At 43.0% G+C, this 19540-nt stretch overlaps 1 protein-coding gene across 4 annotated transcripts in view; it reads left to right on the top strand.

Moving 5' to 3' along the window:
• Positions 1-2831: 2831 nt before the first annotated feature.
• MEAF6 (MYST/Esa1 associated factor 6) overlaps positions 2832-19540 on the top strand; it is a 28317-nt gene continuing 11608 nt past the window's right edge. For 2 of the 4 annotated variants that reach the window (XR_006601712.1, XM_045064208.1), the window contains exons 1-4: positions 2832-2991; positions 4225-4340; positions 7124-7211; positions 7360-7405. Coding sequence is in view for 2 of the 4 variants with exons in the window: in XM_045064208.1 (XP_044920143.1) it covers positions 2902-2991; positions 4225-4340; positions 7124-7211; positions 7360-7405 (340 nt within the window). In the remaining 2 variants the exon portion in view is untranslated. The remainder of the gene's footprint in view (positions 2992-4224; positions 4341-7123; positions 7212-7359; positions 7406-19540) is intronic. The other 2 variants (XR_006601713.1, XM_045064209.1) reach the window with 1 other exon arrangement.

The following is a 19540-nucleotide window of genomic DNA, read 5'->3' as shown; positions in this document are numbered from 1 at the left end:
AGTATGACAGAAGTGAATGAAATCCCTTTTTGGAGGCAGGGACTTTTTTTTTTTTTAATCTCCCTTGTTGCTTCTACATTTTTCCCCCCTGCAAAGATAGTTATTTATTTTTTTTTAAGATTTTATTTATTTATTTGACACAGAGAGAGAGAGAGAGAGAGATCACAAGTAGGCAGAGAGGCAGGCAGAGAGAGGTGGGGGTCGGGGAAGCAGGCTCTCTGCTGAGCAGAGAGCCCGATGTGGGGCTTGATCCCAGGACCCTGAGATCATGACCTGAGCGGAAGGCAGAGGCTTAACGCACTGAGCCACCCAGGTGCCCCAAGATAGTTATTTTTTTAAAGCACACCAGAAAAGTTACTATAGGTGAGAACCAACAGGAATAGCAAACTGATTTTCAAAGACTAAATACTTGAATTACAAGATACTATAAAATGTTCCATGGTTACTATTCTCAAAGAAATGATAAACTTGAAAATAGAGGGAACAAGAAATGGCAACAAGCAAAAGAACATAAGCTTCAGGGAGAATTAGTGAACTGGAAGATAGAAGTTATCCATGCACATAAATTTAACAAATGGTCCAATTTCTCAAAAATCATAAGCTGCCAAAATTCACTTGATATGAAATAGATAATCTGAAAAGTCCTATAATTATTTAAGAAACTGAATTTGTAATGGAGAAAGCTTCCAGGGGTGCCTGGGTGGCACAGTTGGTTAAATATTGGACTCTTGGTTTTGGCTCAGGTCGTGATCTCAGGGTCGTGAGATGGAGCCCCATGTCAGGCTCCGTGCTCAGCCTGGAGTCTGTTTCAAGTTGTCTCTCCCTCTCCCTCTGCCCCTAGTGCTCTCTTTTTCTCTCTAAAATAATTAAAAATAAAAGCCTTCCAAAAAGAAATGTTTAGGTCCAGACGTGATGGTTCCACTGAAAAAGCCTACCAAATTTTAAGAAGAATTAGCACTATTCTATACCATCTCTGCCAGAAATTAGAATATCAGGCAGTACCTTCTTAACTCATTTTATAAGGGCAGTATTACTTTGATATCAAAGCCAAATAGGATAGTACCAAAAAAAAAAAAAAAAAAAAAAAAAAAAAAAAAAAAAAAAAAAAAAAGGAAGAAGAAACAACAAAAGCCCTACAGACCAATATCCCAGAAATTTAGTCACAAAAATTCTGGAATTAGCAAATTGAATCCAGCATATATAAAAAGAATTAGGCAATATGACCAAGTGAGGTTTATTCCAGATATCCAAGACTGGTTTAACATACAGGAAGAAATCTATATAACCCACTATCCCAAGAGGCTAGAGAAAAAATGATCATGTCAATTGGTGTAGAAAAACACATTTGACAAAATTCAATACACATTCATGATAAAACCTATCAGTAAACCAAAAGTAGAGGGGGAACTTCCTCAATAAAGAGCATCTACAAAAACCCACAGCTAATGTACTTAATGGTGAAAGACTAAATACTTTCCTTCTAAGATAGGGAAGGAGTCAAGAATGTGTACTGTGACCATCCTTATTCAATGTAGAACTGGAAGTCCTAGCCAGCACAGTAAGGCAAGAAAAAAATAAAAAGCATATAGATTGGAAGTGGGGGGGGGTACCCCAAACCAACAACCCTTATTTGCAGATGAAATGATTGTCTATGTAAAAAATCCTAAGGAATCTGCAATAAAACCCTTCTAGAATTAATGAAGTTCAGCAAGATTTCAGGTTACAAGGACAATACACAAAAGAAATTATCCAGAATGCAGCAGAGAGACAAAAAGATGGGAAACAGTTGGTAAAAAAAAATAGAGATTATGTTCAACTTGAGTTCCAGAAGGAGAGGAAAATGAGGCAGAGGAGTATCTGAAGAAAAAGAGCTGAAAATTTCTCAGCTAGTGGAAGATACCAATCTACAGATTGTAAAAACCCAAAGACTTCAAACAAGGTGGGGAAAAAAAAAATGAAATAATGAAGAAAAAGTCCTGCTCATGATCATGAAATTACAGAAAGAGAAGTAACCAAGAGCCAAATGAAAACCAAGTTAACGATGCCGGACTTAATGATAAAAACGAATGTGTGCACGATCTTTATTACTTGCCAAGCCCGTAGGCGAAGTGATTTACTCCTCAGGACAATTGTAGGGGTAAAAAGTACTGTTATTCCCTCCATTTTACCGATGAGGAAGTTGAGATAAATGAAATTCATAGCGTGGCAATGGTAGAGGTAAGATTTTGAACAAGGTAGTTCCGGCTTCGGTTTGTGACCTTAACCACTGCACAAACTCTTCTCTCTCAAGGGCAATGGGAAGCCATCTAAAGGTTTTAACCAGAGGAGTGACCCCACATTTGCTTTCCAAACACCAATCATCCTGGCTCCACTGTGACTAAGGGTCAAATAGAGCTAAGGGTGGAAAGCGGGGGCTGTGGGAATAATGGAGCCCAAAATAGGGAGGGCCTGGACGAGGGGGGTGTGGCAGACAAAAGCCAGTGGACTGCGGGCTCTTCCGGAGGCGAGTCCTCAGGACCTGGCTTTATGGGGGAGAGGAGATCGACGATGATATTCACGTTTCTGACTTGGGCAATTCGGCGGACAGTTCAAGTAATTCACCGAGGTGACCTGGGAGGAGCCTGGTTTTGGATAAGGTGAATTTGGGGTGTCTGTGGCGCACAGCCGGCCGCCGAGGAGCCACGAGCAGCTAGGACGCAGAGCAGAGCGCATCACCGGCCCGTCCAGGAGGGGCGCGCGCGAGCCCGAGGGCCCCCAGCGCTGCGCTGCGCGGCGCGGCGCGCGGCTCCGGAAACCGCGCGCGCAGGCGCAGTGCTGCGCAGGCGCCCCCTGGCGGGCGGCGGCGCACAGGGACCGCCCCCAGCCTGGCGCCGCCGCCGCCGCCGCCCGCCTCAGCCCAACATGGCGATGCACAACAAGGCGGCGCCGCCGCAGATCCCGGACACCCGGCGGGAGCTAGCGGAGCTCGTGAAGCGGAAGCAGGAGCTGGCGGTGAGGGGCCGGGCGCGGGGGCGCTCGGTGCGGGCTCCGCGCCGTCCCCTGCCTCCAGGCCTCGGCCCGATCGCGCCAGGCCGTTATTCCCCCGGCGCAACGCGGCTGCCGGGAGCCCGGCGGCCTGAGGTCGGCTGCGCGTTCCGCGGCCCGCCGACCGCACGGCTTGCAGGCAGCGCAGCTCGGGAGCGGGAGCGCCAGGGCCGGGGCCCGGGCTGGGGGGGCGGGGCACGGAGCGGGGGAGGGGAAGGGGGCCGGGGCCGGCGGGGGCGTGGAGGAGGGATGGCGCCTGGGGTGGGGGCTTCTGTATGGAAGCTCGAGGAAGGCGAGTGTCTCTGAGCTTTGGGAATGGGGGCGGTTGTGCCCTTGGCTTTTGCGGGGTGGGTGAGGGCGGGCAGGTCTGTGGTCTTTGAGGGGTGGGTTCGGGAGTGTCTGGGGGGCCGTAAGCCACCTGTTCGGGCTTGCCAGTGGGCTGAGGGAGTGGGGTAGGGGGCGAGTGTGGGATGGGGACCCAGTCATCCAGTCCGGCCTTTGGAGGATGGAGGGGCGCATGTCCTTTTGAGGACTGGGAGATGCGTTGGATGGGGTTTTCGACTGGCATGGCTGTGATGTTTTGGGGAACATCTAGAAGGTGACAGACGAGGGGAAAGGACTCAGTCCAGGGAATTGAGAACTGTGACATGCACCCCGGGTTCCAGGCACCCTTGTGGTCACCCCCTCCCCTCCGCGTTTAGGCTTGGGCACCGGGGAGGGCCATGTCACCTGAAGCTGCCCTTCCAGGTTTCCATGGCAACTGACAGCCCATTGCAGGCGTTCTCAATGCCTGCGGGGAGGGGAGCAAGTTGGCGCTGGAAGGCTGCTCACCCTTTCCTCTTCCCAGTAGCAGTACCTTGGTGCGTGGGAGTGGAGACTGCTCACGTTCTGCCTGAGCGGGGGTTCTTGACAGGCTTTTCCACGAGCCCTCCGAAGTATATGCAGAATTTTGCAAATTTTTTCAGAGACAGGGCCTGTACCTTCCCTTCTGTTCTCAAAGGACTCCAGCAAGACAGGTCTAAGCTCTAGACTGTCTTAGCCTAAAATAGTCTTCCTCTCCCCATGTCTTATTTTTCCGACTGGGGTGGCTTAGTGTAGTGGAGCTCCAATGTCTAAGGCTGATATTCAGAGTTTGGCATGGTCAGAGTTAACTTTTGCATTTAAAAGGCATTATCCATTTCCTTGTTTTTCATCTCCTAGGAAACACTGGCCAACTTGGAGAGACAGATCTATGCCTTTGAAGGAAGCTACCTGGAAGACACTCAGATGTATGGCAATATTATTCGTGGCTGGGATCGGTATCTGACCAACCAGAAGTGAGTGTCAGAAGCCTATGGTGTTGACATTGTGCCCTACTGATTGTTTTTTGGACTAGCAACCTGGCAGGGGGCAGTAGTAGAGTGGTGGTGTAGAAAGTCTTGTGGGGTTCAGCTTGGACTCTGGCTCAGCCTCTGCCTCACAGAGTGACTGTGGACAAATCCTAACATTTGGGAAATGGGGAAAGTCGAGCCCCTGGAACAGGGTTGTGTGAAGCATAAACAAAGTGCAGCAAATGACAGTACCTGACGTATCACTGTGTGAGTGTTTTCCATTTTTTTTTACCCAGTCACAAGTTTGACCTTTATAAGATTTGCCACACCTGTGTGCCAACCATACCACAATTTTATTTAGTAACTAAAAACTATTCTTGAAAACTGCCCAAGCTTTTCAAAAATTTTCAAATTTGAGACACTTCAAGTTGAAATAGTATTGTGCACACTTGATACCCTTCACCTGCATTCATCAGTTGTTACCATGTTGCCACATTTGCTTTCTCTGTAATGTATATAAATAGACACACCCCTGTAGCTCTACTTAAAATTTTTAGAGGCACCTGGGGGGCTCTGTCCGTTAAGCGTCCATCTCTTGATTTCTGTTCATGATCTCAGGGTTGTGGGATCGAGCTCCAAGGTGGGCTCTATGCCAGGTGTGGAGCCTGCTTAAGATTCTCTCTCTTTTCTGCTCCTGCCCCTCCTTTCTAAAAAAATTTTTTTTTAAATTTTAATATAATTACAGGTACATAGGAAGTTGCAGCAATATTAGAGTCCCATGTACCCATCACCCAGTCTTCCCCAGTGGTTGGGTCTTAGGTAACTGTAGTAGAATATCACACTCAGGAAACTGACATTGGTACAATGTGTATGTGTAGTTCTGCCACTGTGTAGATTCCTGTAAGCACCACTGTAGTCAAGATACAAAAGTGCTGGGGTGCATGGGTGGCTCAGTTGTTAATCGTCTGCCTTCGGCTCAGTTCATGGTCCCAGGGACCTGGGATCAAGCCCCACATTGGGCTCCGTGCTCAGTGGGAAGCCTGCTTCTCCCTCTCCCACTCCCCCTGCTTGTGTTACCTCTCGCTGTGTCTCTCTCTATCAAATAAATAAATAAAATCTTAAAAAAAAAAAAGATACAGAAGTGTTTGATCACCACAAAGATTTCCTGCTACCCCTTTATAGTTATACTTTCCTTCCCCCCCACTTTTTTTTGCCAATCATTTAAGCAGAGAGCACAACACTTTGCTCATAATTATGTCAGCAGTTACCTCCTAAGAATGTATTTCTTACCTAACCACACATAGAAAATTAGCGTTACACTAATTATCACACATAGAAAATTAGCGTTACACTAATAGTATCACTTACTGTAGTCTATTCAATTTCCCCAAATTGTCCCCAACATTCTTTGCTGCCTTGTTTTGATCATCCGGTGTTCATGCATTGTATTTGGCTGTTACCACTCTTTCATCTCTTCATTTAGGAGTCTCCTACCCTTTTTCGTGGCAAAGTTGTTCATGACATTGTCTTACAGAATGCCTCAATTCCAGATTTTTCTGTTTGTGGCCTCATGAGAGATCCTTTAAGGATTTTTGGGAAAAATATTACATAAGTGACTTGTATGCCTGGTGTCTCATTTACCTGTATTTGATTGGGAGGCACATAATGTCATATTGTCCCATTACTGGTACGAAGTTTGAGCATATGATTTCTCCCTTGTAAAAATTCATTTTTTTCTCTTTGTGATCAGAGACTATACTTTTAGACAGTGTGAATATATTGCTCCTCCAAGTTTTTATTCAGTGGTTTTAATATCCACTGTTGATTTTTACCTGACTCACTTAATATACTGCTGATTCTGATCCTGGTATGTGGACTACTGGCATTCCGAAGGAAGAGTCTTCCCTTCATATCTTCTCTCCCGTTCATTCTCTATCTCTGGCCCGCTCTTCTTAATATCACTAGAGACCAGTGCATTTAAAAAAAAAAAAAAATCAGAGTGTTGGAATGTAGTGCTGTCACTTTTTTACTTTAGAGGCCTATTTTTTACTCTGAACTTACTGAAATATACACAGAGAAGTGCGTACATCATGAACATACAGACTGGTGGCTATCATTATCCTTTCAGTGCTTGGTTTGCCCTACATGTAGACAGGGAGCCTCCTTTGCCTTTTTGACATGACCCTTTAATCTTTGAGCATTTTGTTGCTTTCTGTCCCAACAAGGTGTCTTAGACTCACATTGGCCTTTTCTTATCCCAGAACTGATACCAAACATTTCCTTAAGGAACTCTGATTTGTTCTTTGAAATTTTTAAAAAAATATCTTATTTTTTTAAGTTGTCTCTAAACCCAGTGTGGGGCTCAAACTCACAACCCGGGAGAGCAACAGTCACATGTTCCCCTGAGCTAGCTAGGTGCCCCATGTTCATTAAATTTTTTCAGTTAAGCTTATATGACAAACATTTCATACCACTAGTCTCTGCTAGTTTTTTTTTTTTTTAATAAGCATCAAAATAAATACATATTAAAAATACAGTGACTGGGAACCAAGTAAGTAATATCCCACAGTGGAGCCCCTGCCATGTATTGGAAACTGTTGGTGTCTGTGTAGGCATTCAGCGTAAAGGTCATTTTGGTCAATCCAAACGGTGTTGGAGGCATTTCCGTCTGAAAGTCGGTAATTTAAAAAAGAGAGACAAAGAGAGAGTTCCTTACATAGGCTTGGGCTGTCCTCAGCTTGAGCCATAGATACAGCTTGGTGCTTATGAGTTTCTTGTGTGTGTTTTAGAAACTCCAATAGCAAAAACGATCGAAGGAACCGGAAGTTTAAGGAAGCTGAGCGGCTCTTCAGTAAATCCTCAGTTACTTCAGCAGCTGTAAGTGAGGTGGGGGGAGCTTTACTGTGGCCCATCTCGGAGGAACACCTCAGTTAAATTTCTACGAGTTTTCTCTTTCCCAGCTGTCTGAGTGCTCTCTGGAGGTCTGTGGTAATTTTTCTAGTAACGGGTGGTTTTTTTCTTTTAGGCAGTAAGTGCGTTGGCAGGAGTTCAGGATCAGCTCATTGAAAAGAGTAAGTCTATTTTTTTACTTTTTTATTACTTAATTTTTAAGCCACAATAACCCTTATATTTAACTCCTGTAAAACCTAGAAGTTAGGAATCCTTTGAGTCTCCTTAATCATATCTTTTTCCTCTTTTCTTTTTGAGGAGGAAACCATGTCCCTCCTGCCTCATCTGTCATGAGAGGTTGACTCTGGCTGCTCAAAGACACAAAGATATGTCTTCCTTGCTGATAAGTGTTAGGGAGTTTTTTTTTGTTTTGTTTCATTTGTTTGTTTAATTTAAAAAGAAAACCTTTTATCATGGAAAAGTTCAGACATATATGATAAATCTCCATGTCCCCAGTTTAATAATTCTTGAGAATCTCATCCTGGGAACAGAATGTACCTATGTGTTCTTAAATATAAAATGCAGAGTAGATAGTATTTACTTTGTAAAGAAATTGTATCGTTCTCTGTAGGTAAGCCATATAGTCTAATTCTATTCTAATGTCTAGTGATGGGATATAGATTGTACATTTATTTCTCTGAGTCAGACTCTATGGAGCTATCTGTGTTGGACACTGCCTGTGCACTGGGCCACTCTGAAACATGACCTGCTTTTTGTATTCAGGTTTTTTTTTTTTTTAATTTTATGTGTTTACTTGACAGATCACAAGTAGACAGACAGGCAGGCAGAGAGAGGGAGAAGCAGGCTCCCCATGAAGCAGAGAGCCAGATGCGGGGCTCGATCCCAGAACCCTGAGCTAATGATCAAGTTGTCTATCTTGTGGGATCCAGTTGTGTTTGCACTGGGCCAGTGATTTGAGGAAAATCCATTTTGGTAGTTTGGGAATTAGAACTACTCAGTGACTTTGATTTTTATCTCTGTGTACAGATTTCTTAATATCTAGAAAATTCTGGAAAATGTCTTCTGGTCATTTCTGCTCAGATATTCAAGCTCATACATTTTATCTAAAACCAAATTGTTCTGTTTTTTTCAAAACTCGTCTGCTCAGTTTTTCAGTTATAGTACTTCTATTCTCCCTCATTCATCCCTGAAGGCATCTTTGATTCCTTTCTGCCAACCAATTAACTATACAGAGTGCTTTTGATTTTTCTTTTACTGTGGCTTAAATAAGTTAAATCTTACTTCTTTTCAGTTAATTGCCACTTGTAGAATGTGGCGCTAGTATTGTCTGCTTTCTGAGTCATAAGACTGGTTAAGGAACACCCTGGACCTCACTGTGTGAGTTGAAATGGAATGATGTCTGACTCCTTAGTTTTCAAGAAAAGCCCATAATCCTCCTCCTGGCCTGGTGGGTGGTTCAACATCTGGCTTTGGTCTTAACTACATAGAATGGCTGCACCTAGATACTCGTGAGGAGATGAGTCTTAAAACCTCAGCTTTCAGAAGCTTGGCTGAGACAAGCACTTATGTATTGAAGGTTTTCTGAAGCAGGTGTAGGCCATCCGTCCCCTGAGATCTTCCCCTTGGTTTGAGCCACATCCCTCGCATATGTCAGAGTGGTATTTCTTGGTCTTCCCTATCATGTTGCATTTGATGAATTATATTTTGGTCCTGTTAAATGTGCTACTGTATTTATTGTTAAGAGAATGTCACAGATGTTTACTATCATTACTAATTATTATGATTTTTAGGAATAGTTGCTTTCCCTGAGGGGACTCTGGGTGGCTCAGTTGGTTGAGCCTCTGCCTCTTGATTTCGGCTCCGGTCATGATCTCGGGGTGGTGAGATCGAGCCCACTCAGCTGGGAGTCTGATTCTCTCCCTCTCCTCTCCCTCTGCCCCTCTCCTCCCCTCCACTTGCACACATGCACACTCTGTCTCTCTTCTCTCAAATAAATAAATAAATCTTTAAAAAAAAAAGGAATAGTTATTTTCCTTGAACAGCTGGTTGGTTTTTACTGAGTGTCTGGTAATGGACTGTTTCTTTGTGCAGGTGCTCGAATGTTTAGTGGTTCTCCTCTGTAAGGAAGTATAAATGTAGAGCATGCATTTGGAGAATGAGAATATAGCATGCATTTGGAGAATTAGTGTTGCATCCAGCTTACTTAAGTCTTCTATCCCTCTTTGTTTTACTTCTCATTTTAAGTTGATTTTGATATATGAATCTTGGTAAACTGCTTTGAATTCTTTTTAGAATAGAGAATTACGTAAATACTGGAGTTTATCAGTTCAAATGGTCAGAGCCCCTTTAAAGTAATTCTGTTGGGTTCTGTCTGTTCTGTCTCACCACCTGTCATTACTGTTTCCTCCTGCTGTTCTTTTGGGAGGGGGGTGCAGAGGGAGAGGGAATCTCAAGCAGTCTCCCTGCTAAGCACAGAGTCCAACATGGGGCTTGTCTCAGGAACCAGAGATCATGACCTGAGCCAAAATCAAGGGTCAGACGCTTAATCGACTGAGCAACCCAGGTGCCCCCTTACTGCTATTTTTTTAGTTTAGTTTCATCTTGATTTTTTTGTAGTCACCTACAGTGTGTCTAAGTATGAAATTTTTTTTAAAGATTTTGTTTATTTATTTGACAAAGGGAGAGATCACAAGTAGGCAAGGAGGCAGGCAGAGCTCAGCTCTCTGCTGAGCAGAGAGCCTGATGTGGGGCTCAATCCCAGGACCCTGAGATCATGACCTGAGCTGAAGGCAGAGGCGTAACCCACTGAGCCACCCAGGAGCCCCTATGTATGAATTTATTTGTAATTATCTGCTTGGGTTTCATTGGACCTCTTGAAATGGTGCCTTGGTATTTTTCATCAGTTCTGGAAAATTCTCAGCTATTACTTCTTCATATACTGCATTTGCTCTGAGCTCTGTCCCATCTCTTCCCCTTCTCTGCTTACATGTATGTTAAACTTTCTCCTTATATCCTTTATGTCTTTTATTAGCCTTTCCATGTCTTGTCTTTGCCCCTGGGCCACCCGGCAGTTCACAAATCTTTTAGTTGTGTCTCATTTGCTGTTAAACCTTTCCTTGATTTTTTGGGGGTGCCTGGGTGGCTCAGTTGGTTAAGCAGCTGCCTTCAGCCCAGGTCATGATCCCAGGGTTCTGGGATCAAGCCCCACATCGGCCTCCTTGCTCGGTGGGAAGCCTGCTGCTCCCCTGCCTGTTGTTCCCCCTGCTTGTGCTTACTCTTTGTCTCTTTTTCTCTCTCACTCTCTCCATGTCAAATAAATAAAGTCTTTAAAAAATATATTTAAAAAAATTATTTTTAAACTTTATTTCACTTCTTTAAGCAGAGTGAGCCCGGTTGTTGCATATTCTGTGCTTAATTTCAACCTCTGAAGTCCTTCAAGACGAGTTTGTGTTGTCTGTTGCTTCCTCTGGTTATTTCTCATAAAGTCTAATTTTCCTGTGTGCCTGGTTATTTTTGACTGTGTACTGCTCATTGTAACCTCAAGTATTTATAGAATAATTTGAGGGTGAGGAAGAAGGTACCATCTTCCAAAGATGTTATGTTTTCTTCTACTGGGTGTTTAGACATCTAAACCAAGTTGAGGGTCCCTGAAAGACCCAAGTGATTCAAACCAAGCTTTAATTCCATGAAGAGGAATGGTCTGCTTCATCTTTTGCTCTTTTTCCTTTGTACAGAATCTCTCCAATGTCTCAGAATTTCCGTATTAACAAATCTTGTGGAATGACTCCTGGTTCTTGCTTTTTGGTGGTGATGAAGTACAGATTCTTTTCTCTTAGAATTTTGAGTTACACATTCTTAGATCTCAAGGATTTTGGAGTTCAAACCATTCTGAAAACTTTTTAAAAAGATGCATTACTGGGACGCCTGGGTGGCTCAGTTGGTTAAGCGGCTGCCTTCGGCTCGGGTCATGATCCAACATCGTGGGATGGAGTCCCATAACGGACTCCTTGCTCAGCGGGGAGCCTGCTTCTCCCTCTGCCTCTGCCTGCCACTGTCTGCCTGTGCTCACTCTCTCAAATAAATAAATAAAATCTTAAAAAAAAAATGCATTACTTTCTGCTTCCTTTGACTTATGTACCTAAACTAGCATGATAGAGTGGATTAGCAGGATCCCCAAAGGGGAATTTTATGCAAATTACTGAAAGAAAAACAAACAGCCAGATTTTATCCAGTTTCCTTTAAAGGATCAGCTTAGTTTCTACTGTTTGTTTTACCAGACTCCTCTGAAGTTTTCATCAAACCAGATCTTTCCTCAGCATTTAAATCATTCCAGTGGATAAATAAATGGCTGCATGAAGCATAGTTGAGTATATTTCTTTCATCTTTTAAGTTTATGTGCTTATCAAAGTTAGTGCCTTAGCACTATTCAGTAGGTGTTTTATTGTTGTTTAAGAAGAGTGTCTCATTTGTAGGTGTATTACACTTAATCAAAATCTGACATTCTTTACTCTAAAGCCAAGTAGCTTACTTATATGTCAGTGAGAAATGAACTTACGTGTCTTTTCCTGGTGACAGCATCATAGAGTTGACTGACTCACTGCTGTACTTTGGGGTGTTATAACCCACCCCTTTTGCTCTCACTTCTCTCCTACTTCCATGAGCCAAGAAAAGACAATTATTGGGGCACCTGGGTGGCACCTGGTGGCTCAGACGCTTAACCAAGCGTCTGCCTTCAGCTCGGGTCATGATCCTAGAGTCTCAGATTCGAGCCCCGCATCAGGCTCACTGCTCAGCAGGGAGTTTGCTTCTCCCTCTGACCCTCCCCCTTCTCGTGTTCTGTCTCTCTCACTCTGTCTCTCTCAAATAAATAAATCAAATAAATAATAAAATATATACATATATAAATAAAATAGAAATAAATAAATAAGAAAAAATAAATAAATAAAAAATTTTTTCTTTGTGGTCACGCTTTGTATTTTAATAGTGTTTAATGTGGTCTCCCTGGCTGTGGCCCCCCTCATAAACTACTTTGAGCCCAGTAATCCTAAAACGCAGGTTTGCATAGAGAACTCAGAAAACATTTGTTGTTTGATGTCGCTTCTCTGTTTATAAGTACTCGATGACTTTATCTTGTGTCCTGCTAGCAACTATTTTACTATTTTACCGCAGATTGTTTACTGTTGAGAATTTGACTTGCATGTTTGTGGATCTCAAGGATACTGAGACTTGAACACTTAACTGTGTTCTAGATACTACGCAGCCACTTGCATTGATCTCATTTATTCCTCAAAGCTACTTCTTTTTTTTTTTTTAAGATTTTATTTATTTATTTGACAGACAAAAATCACAAGTAGGCAGAGAGGCAGGCAGAGAGAGGGAGAAGCAGGCTCCCCGCTGAGCAGAGAGCCCGATGCGGGGCTCGATTCCAGGACCCTGGGATCATGACCTGAGCTGAAGGCAGAGGCTTTAACCCACTGAGCCTCCCAGGTGCCCCTCAACGCTACTTCTTGAAGGATAGATACAGATTATAGGCATGAAAGGAGGGAGCATCGCTGTAGCTCCAGCATTGACCCCAGTGCCTGGTCTCTAAGAGATTTTCAGTGTAGAGAAAGAGTTCCTATTGTATGGGTGGAGAAACAGGGTCTGAAAGGTTAAGCGACCAGTCAGCTCTTTTAAACATCATCTCACACTGTCTCCGTAGGTCGGATCCCTTAATCCGACACTCATGGCTCTTCCTTACCCTGTCGTGCTATTTCACCTCTCATTCCTCAAGCCGTCTGCTTAAGAGATGTTGTTTGATTCATTTGGCTCAAGTGTACCTGGTGTTTTGTTGTCTCTGCGCTTTCACTTGTGCTATTTTTTGTACTTATTTTGGCTTCTCATTTTTCAAGGTCCAGCTTAAATTCCACCTCCTCCGTGAAGCTTTTCCTGAATAATTCACTCTTTTTTCTCTGGCTCCCGTGGTGCTTAATATCCATATCTGTCCTTTGGGACACCGGTTACTGCTGGGGATGTTCTCTCTTCAGAGAAGTAACACAGGTGGATTCTCCATTCACAGGGCTTTGATTCGATTTTACACTCTTTTGTATGTGTTTGCCCATGGGTGCTGACAGAATATGACCGGCTCATCCATTTACTCAGTCTTCCCATAGCAGCGGTTCCGAAATGAGGAAATGATTGATTTGGTTCACTAATGTCATTTAACAGAATTGCAGGTTAGGCAGAAGTTGCTGTATCTAACTTACCTTTCTGACTTGTCTCCCACCTTTTTAGTTCATCCTCTCTTCCTTTGCCCAGCCCCCTACTCAGTCCTGTGCCCCTTCTGTCACCCTGTCTATGATCCAAAGCATTTGTGACCTCATGCCCCATCAGCCTGTTCCCTCCCTCACCAGTGCCTCTGTCATTTGCAGTTTTAGAGAGGACATTTTTCAACCTACATAAAAACAGGAGTGGCTATGGGAAAAGGCTGTCCTGATCATACGTCTCCATTTTAGACTCATCTTTTTATATTTTGTTAGAGGTTTTTTTTTTTTTTAATTAGGAAAGGATTATATTCTGATTTTATTCAGTCAGACTACTTAGAAGTAAATATGAAATAGGTTCATTACCTCGTGTTCTACTTCAGCCCCAACTTTCTGAGGTAACCGTTAACAGCATGATGTCATCCTAACCTAGCCACCTGCACATTCACACACTGCACACACACATACACACACATGCAGACGCACAGAGTTGGGTTTTGTTTTGTTTTGTTTTTCACTTGGAGGGTTTTTTTTTTGTTTATTTGTTTTTTGGGGTTTTTTTGTTTGTTTGTTTGTTTGTTTATTCTAGGGCTTTTTTAAAGGGTTTTATTTTTTTATTTTTTTATTTTTTAAGATTTTATTTATTTATTTGTCAGAGAGAGAGGAGCTAGAGCGAGCACAGGCAGGCAGAGGGCAGAGGGAGAAGCAGGCTCCCTGCCAAGCAAGGAGCCCGTTGTGGGACTCGATCCCAGGACACTGGGATCATGACCTGAGCTGAAGGCAGCTGCTTGACCAACTGAGCCACCCAGGCGTCCCTAAAGGGTTTTTTTATTTAAAAAATTTTTTTTTATTAACATATAATGTATTTGTTTCAGGGGTTCAGGTCTGTGATTTATACATCTTACACAATTCACAGCACTCACCATAGCACATACCCTCCCCATGTTCATCACCCAGACACCCCATCCCTTCCACCGCCCTCCCCTCCAGCAACCCTGTTTGTTTCCTCAGATTAAGAGTCTCTTATGGTTTGTCTCCCTCTCTGATTTCATCTTGTTTCATTTTTCCCTCCTTACCCCTATGATCCTCTGCCTTGTTTCTCAGATTCCTCATATCAGTGAGATCATATAATTCTTTCTCTGATTGACTTAATTTTGCTTAGCATAATAACCTCTAATTCCATCCATGTTGTTGCAAATGGCAAGATTTCACCTTTTAATGGCTGTATAATATTCCTGTGAGTGTCTGTGCGCGTGCGTGTGTGTGTGTGTGTATGTGTATGCACACCCACCACATCTCCTTTATCCATTCAGCTATTGATGGACATCTAGGTTCTTTCCATTGTGTGGCTATTGTGGACATTGCTGCTATAAATTTCGAGGTGCACATGCCCCTTCGGATCACTACATTTGTGTCTTTAGGGTAAATACCCAGTAGTGCGATTGCTGGGTCATAGGATAGTTCTATTTTCAACTTTTTGAGGAACCTCCATCTGTTTGCCAGAGTAGCTGTACCAGCTTGCATTCCCACTAACAGTGTAGGAGGATTCCTCTTCTCCACATCCTCACCAACATTTGCTGTTTCCTGACTTGTTAATTTTAGCTGTTCTGACTAGTGTGAGGTGTTATCTCATTGAAGTTTTGATTTGTATTTCCCTGATGCCAAGTGATGTGGAGCACTTACATGTGTCTGTTAGCCATTTGGATGTCTTCTTTGCAGAAACATCTGTTTATGTCTCTGCCCATTTCTTGATTAGATTATTCTTTGGGTGTTGAGTTTGATAAGTTCTTTATAGATTTTGGATACTAGCCCTTTATCTGATATGTCATTTGCAAATATCTTCTCCCATTCCGTCAGTTGTCTTGATTCTGTTGACTGTTTCCTTTGCTGTGAAAAAGCTTTTTATAGTGATGAAGTCCCAATAGTTCATTTTTGCCCTTGCTTCCCTTTTCTTTGGCGATGTTTCTAGGAAGTTGCTGAGGGGGAGGTTGAAGAGGTTGCTGCCTGTTTTCTCCTCAAGGATTTTGATGGATTCCTGTCTCAAATTTAGGTCTTTCATCCATTTTGAGTCTATTTGTGTATGGTCCAGTTTCATTCTTCTGCATGTGGCTGTCCAATTTTCCCAACACCATTTGTTGAAGAGACTCTTTATTCCATTGGACATTCTTTCCTGCTTTCAAAGATGAGTTGACCATACAGTTGAGGGTCCATTTCTGGGCTCTCTGTTCTGCTCCATCGATCTGTGTGTCTGTTTTTGTGCCAGTACTGTACTATCTTGATGATTACAGCTTTAAAATAGAGCTTGAAGTCTGGAATTGTGATGCCACCAACTTTGGTTTTCTTTTTCAACATTCTAGCTATTTAGGGTCTTTTCTGGTTCTATACAAATTTTAGGATTATTTGTTCCATTTCTTTGAAAAAAGTTGATGGTATTTTGATAGGGATTGCATTAAATGTGTAGATTGCTCTAGGTAGCGTAGACATTTTCACAATATTTGTTTTTCCAGTCCATGAACATGGAACATTTTTCCATTTCTTTGTGTCTTCCTCAATTTCTTTCATGAATACGTTATAGTTTTCTGAGTACAGATTCTTTGCTTCTTTGATTAGGTTTATTCCTAGGTATCTTATGGTTTTCGGTGCAATTGTAAATGGAATCGACTTCTTAATTTCTCTTTTTTCTGTCTTGCTTTTGGTATAGAGAAATGCAGCTGATTTCTGTGCATTGTTTTATATCCTGATACTTTACTGAATTCCTGTATGAGTTCTAGCAGTACTGGGGTAGAGTCTTTTGGATTTTCATGTAAAGTATCATATCATCTGCAAAGAGAGTTTGACCTCTTCTTTGCCGATTCAGATGCCTTTTATTTCTTTTTGTTGTCTGATTGCTGAGGGTAAGAACTTCTAGTACTATGTAGAATAGCAGTGGTGATAGTGGACATCCCTGCATTGTTCCTGACCTTAGGGGAAAAGCTCTCAGTTTTTCCCCAGTGAGAATGATATTTGCTGTAGGTTTTTAATAGATGACTTTTATGATAGTGGGGTATGTACCCTCTGTCCCTACACTGTGAAGAGTTTTGATCAAGAAAGGATGCTGTAGGGGTGCTTGGGTCGCTCAGTGGGTTAAGGCCTCTGCCTTCAGCTCAGGTCATGATCCCAGGGTCCTGGGATGGAGCCCCGAATCGGGCTCTCTGCTTGGCAGGGAGCCTGCTTCCTCCCCGCCCCCCGCCTGCCTCTCTGCCTACTTGTGATCTCTGTCTGTCAAATAAATAAAATCTTAAAAAAGGAAAGAAAGGATGCTGTACTTTGTCAGATGCTTTTCTGCATCTATTGAGATTTTCTTTTTTTAAAAGAAAGGCATTGGATCCAGCAGTACATTTTATCTGCTTTTTCACCTATGCCTCTGCAGGTTGAACACATCTAGATAGAAGTGTATGGAGTAGTGATGAAGAGCGTGGGCTTTGGATCCAAACTGTCTTTAACTATGAATCCCGACTCTTTCCCTTATTAGCTGTGTGACCTTGGGCAGATTTCTTAAACTCCAGCCTCCTCGGTTTCCTTCTCTGTAAGTGGTCATCATAGTTGCAGAGGTTTCTGTGAGGGCTTTAGGCACGATGTATGTAAAGGGTATAGAGCAGGCCAGGCTTCTAGTTAAGACTCTGTTAGCTATTGTTACAATCTCACATTCTTTTCAAATGCTGAAAATACCCAACAGTCTGGTTGTGCCTCCTCCCCTTTGGTGCACATTCACACTCTCCACTTTCCCCAATATAAACAATGTTGCAGGAAACTTCCTGGTACACTAGCTTGTGTGTAATGGGCTTTTTATTTCTATAGGTTGGTGTCCCGGAAGTGGCATTGTTGTGTCAAAGGGCGATTTTCATAAATACAGCACAGTTACTTTCTGTGGTGTGGTGGGAAATACATAGTAGGTCTTTGTCCCCTGCTCTGGCACACAGCTCCTAAAACCCTTGGAATCTCCAGAGTGGTAAGAATGACTAGTATTTACTGCATACGGAAGAAACTGTTGAATGCTAATGGAGATGACTGAGAGTTGGGGAGCCCTAGAGAGTGTGAGGATGGGGGCTTAGAACTCTCAGCCCTACCCCAAAACTCAGAGAGGGGAGGAGGCCTAGTGACTGAGTTAATCACCAGTAGCCAATGACTTAATCATGACTGCATAATGAAACTTCCTTAAAAACCTCTAAACTGTGGGGCACAGTCGGTTAAGCATCTGTCTTTGGCTCAGGTCATGATCTCAGGGTCCTGGGATTGAGCCGTGCATCACCCTCCCTGCTGAGTGGACAGTCTGCTTCCCTCTGCCGCCCCCGCCCCGCCATGAGCATGTTTTGCATGCCCTCTCTCTAATAAATAAACAAAATCTTAAAAAACAACAACAACAACTGAAACCCTAAACTGTGGAGCTTTAGTTGGTGAATGAAGTGAGGAGCTAGGAGGGTGGTGTGCCCAGAAAAGGCATGGCAGCTCCCCGCCCCTCCCCATACCTTGCCCTATGCATTAAGCTGTTGCTGAGTTGTAGCTTTTATAATAGACAATTAATAGTAAATAAATCATATTCCTGAGTTCTTGGGGCTATTGTAGAAATTATGATACCTGAAGAGGGAGTTTAGGGTACCCCCTGATTTATAGCTCATTGGTCAGAAGTGTGAGAGGCCTGGGACTTGGGACCGAAGTGAGGGAGGCATGCTTACGAGACCGAGCCTTTAACCTGTGGCTCTGCCCTAACTCCAGTAATAAGTGTCAGAACGGAATCAAATTGTTGGTGTCTGGAGAATCAGGGAATTGGTTTTTGGTTTTTGGAAAACACCCTAGACTTTCCAAAAAGAGTATTACCACTTATAGTCCTTGGGAGGGCCTGTTACAGATATCGAAATAAACTATAGGGAAAAGTGAATACTTTTTATTAAACACTCTTTATTAAAGTGAGTTTTTGAATCTATACAAATAAGGTAAAAAACCAAACCCCTTGTACCCCGTTACACTGCCCCAAATCCCAGAGCATGCTCAGTGCTCCATCCATACCCCTACTGTCACTTCCACCTCCTGTGTTACATTGAAAATCCTAGACATCATACCATTTTCTTGTATGCATGTTTCTTAGGTCTCTCCAAATGATAGGTTTTTTAAACTGTGGTAAAAACACTAAAAACAGGGGTGCCTGGGTGGCTCAGTCAGTTAAGCATAGCCTTCGGTTCAGGTCATGATCTCAGGGTCCTGGGACTGAGGCCCACATCAGGCTCTCTGCTCAACAGCGAGTCACCTTCTCCTTTTCCCTCTGTAATGTCTCTCAAATAAATAAATAAAATCTTAAAAAAAAAGTTAAAAATAAGTTCACAGGATTTTTTGTTTTTTTTTTTTTTTTGAATAGGCTCCACATTCAACGTGGGGCTTGAACTCACAACCTGAGATTAAGAGTTATGTGCCCTGGGACGCCTGGGTGGCTCAGTTGGTTAAGCGGCTGCCTTCGGCTCAGGTCATGATCCCAGCACCCTGGGATGGAGTCCCACATCGGGCTCCTTGCTCGGCAGGGAGCCTGCTTCTCCCTCTGCCTCTACCTGCCTCTCTGTCTGCCTGTGCTCACTCGTTCTCTCTCCCTCTATCTCTGACAAATAAATAAATAAAATCTTTAAAAAAAAAAAAGAAAAAAGAGTTGTGTGCCCTAACGATTCAGCCAGCAAGTTCCCCCGACTTCCATAGATTTTTAAGTGCCTCCTATAGTATTGTTAACTACCGGTACAGTGTTGTACGGCAGATCTCTAGAGCCTATTCATGCGTAATTGAAACTTTCTACTCCTCCTTTCTTCTTCCCCTTGGCAGCCACCATTCTACTCTCTGCTTCCCTGAGTGTGGCTGTTGTAGCTGCCTTACATAAATGGAATCATGCGGTATTTGTTCTTCTGCTACTGGTTTATTTCATTCAACATGATCTCCTTGTTCATCTGTGTTGTAGCATATGACAAGATTTCCTTCTTTTTTTATTGAGACTTTTATAATATATTCCATTCTGTGTGTGTGTGTGTGTGTGTGTATATA

This window comes from Mustela putorius, unplaced genomic scaffold, assembly GCF_011764305.1.
Source record: "Mustela putorius furo isolate JIRA1106 unplaced genomic scaffold, ASM1176430v1.1 tig00003853_pilon_pilon_pilon, whole genome shotgun sequence".
NCBI classification, from domain to species: domain Eukaryota; kingdom Metazoa; phylum Chordata; class Mammalia; order Carnivora; family Mustelidae; genus Mustela; species Mustela putorius.
Note: the sequence above shows the minus strand (reverse complement) of the source record. Positions and strands in the feature narration are given on the sequence as shown.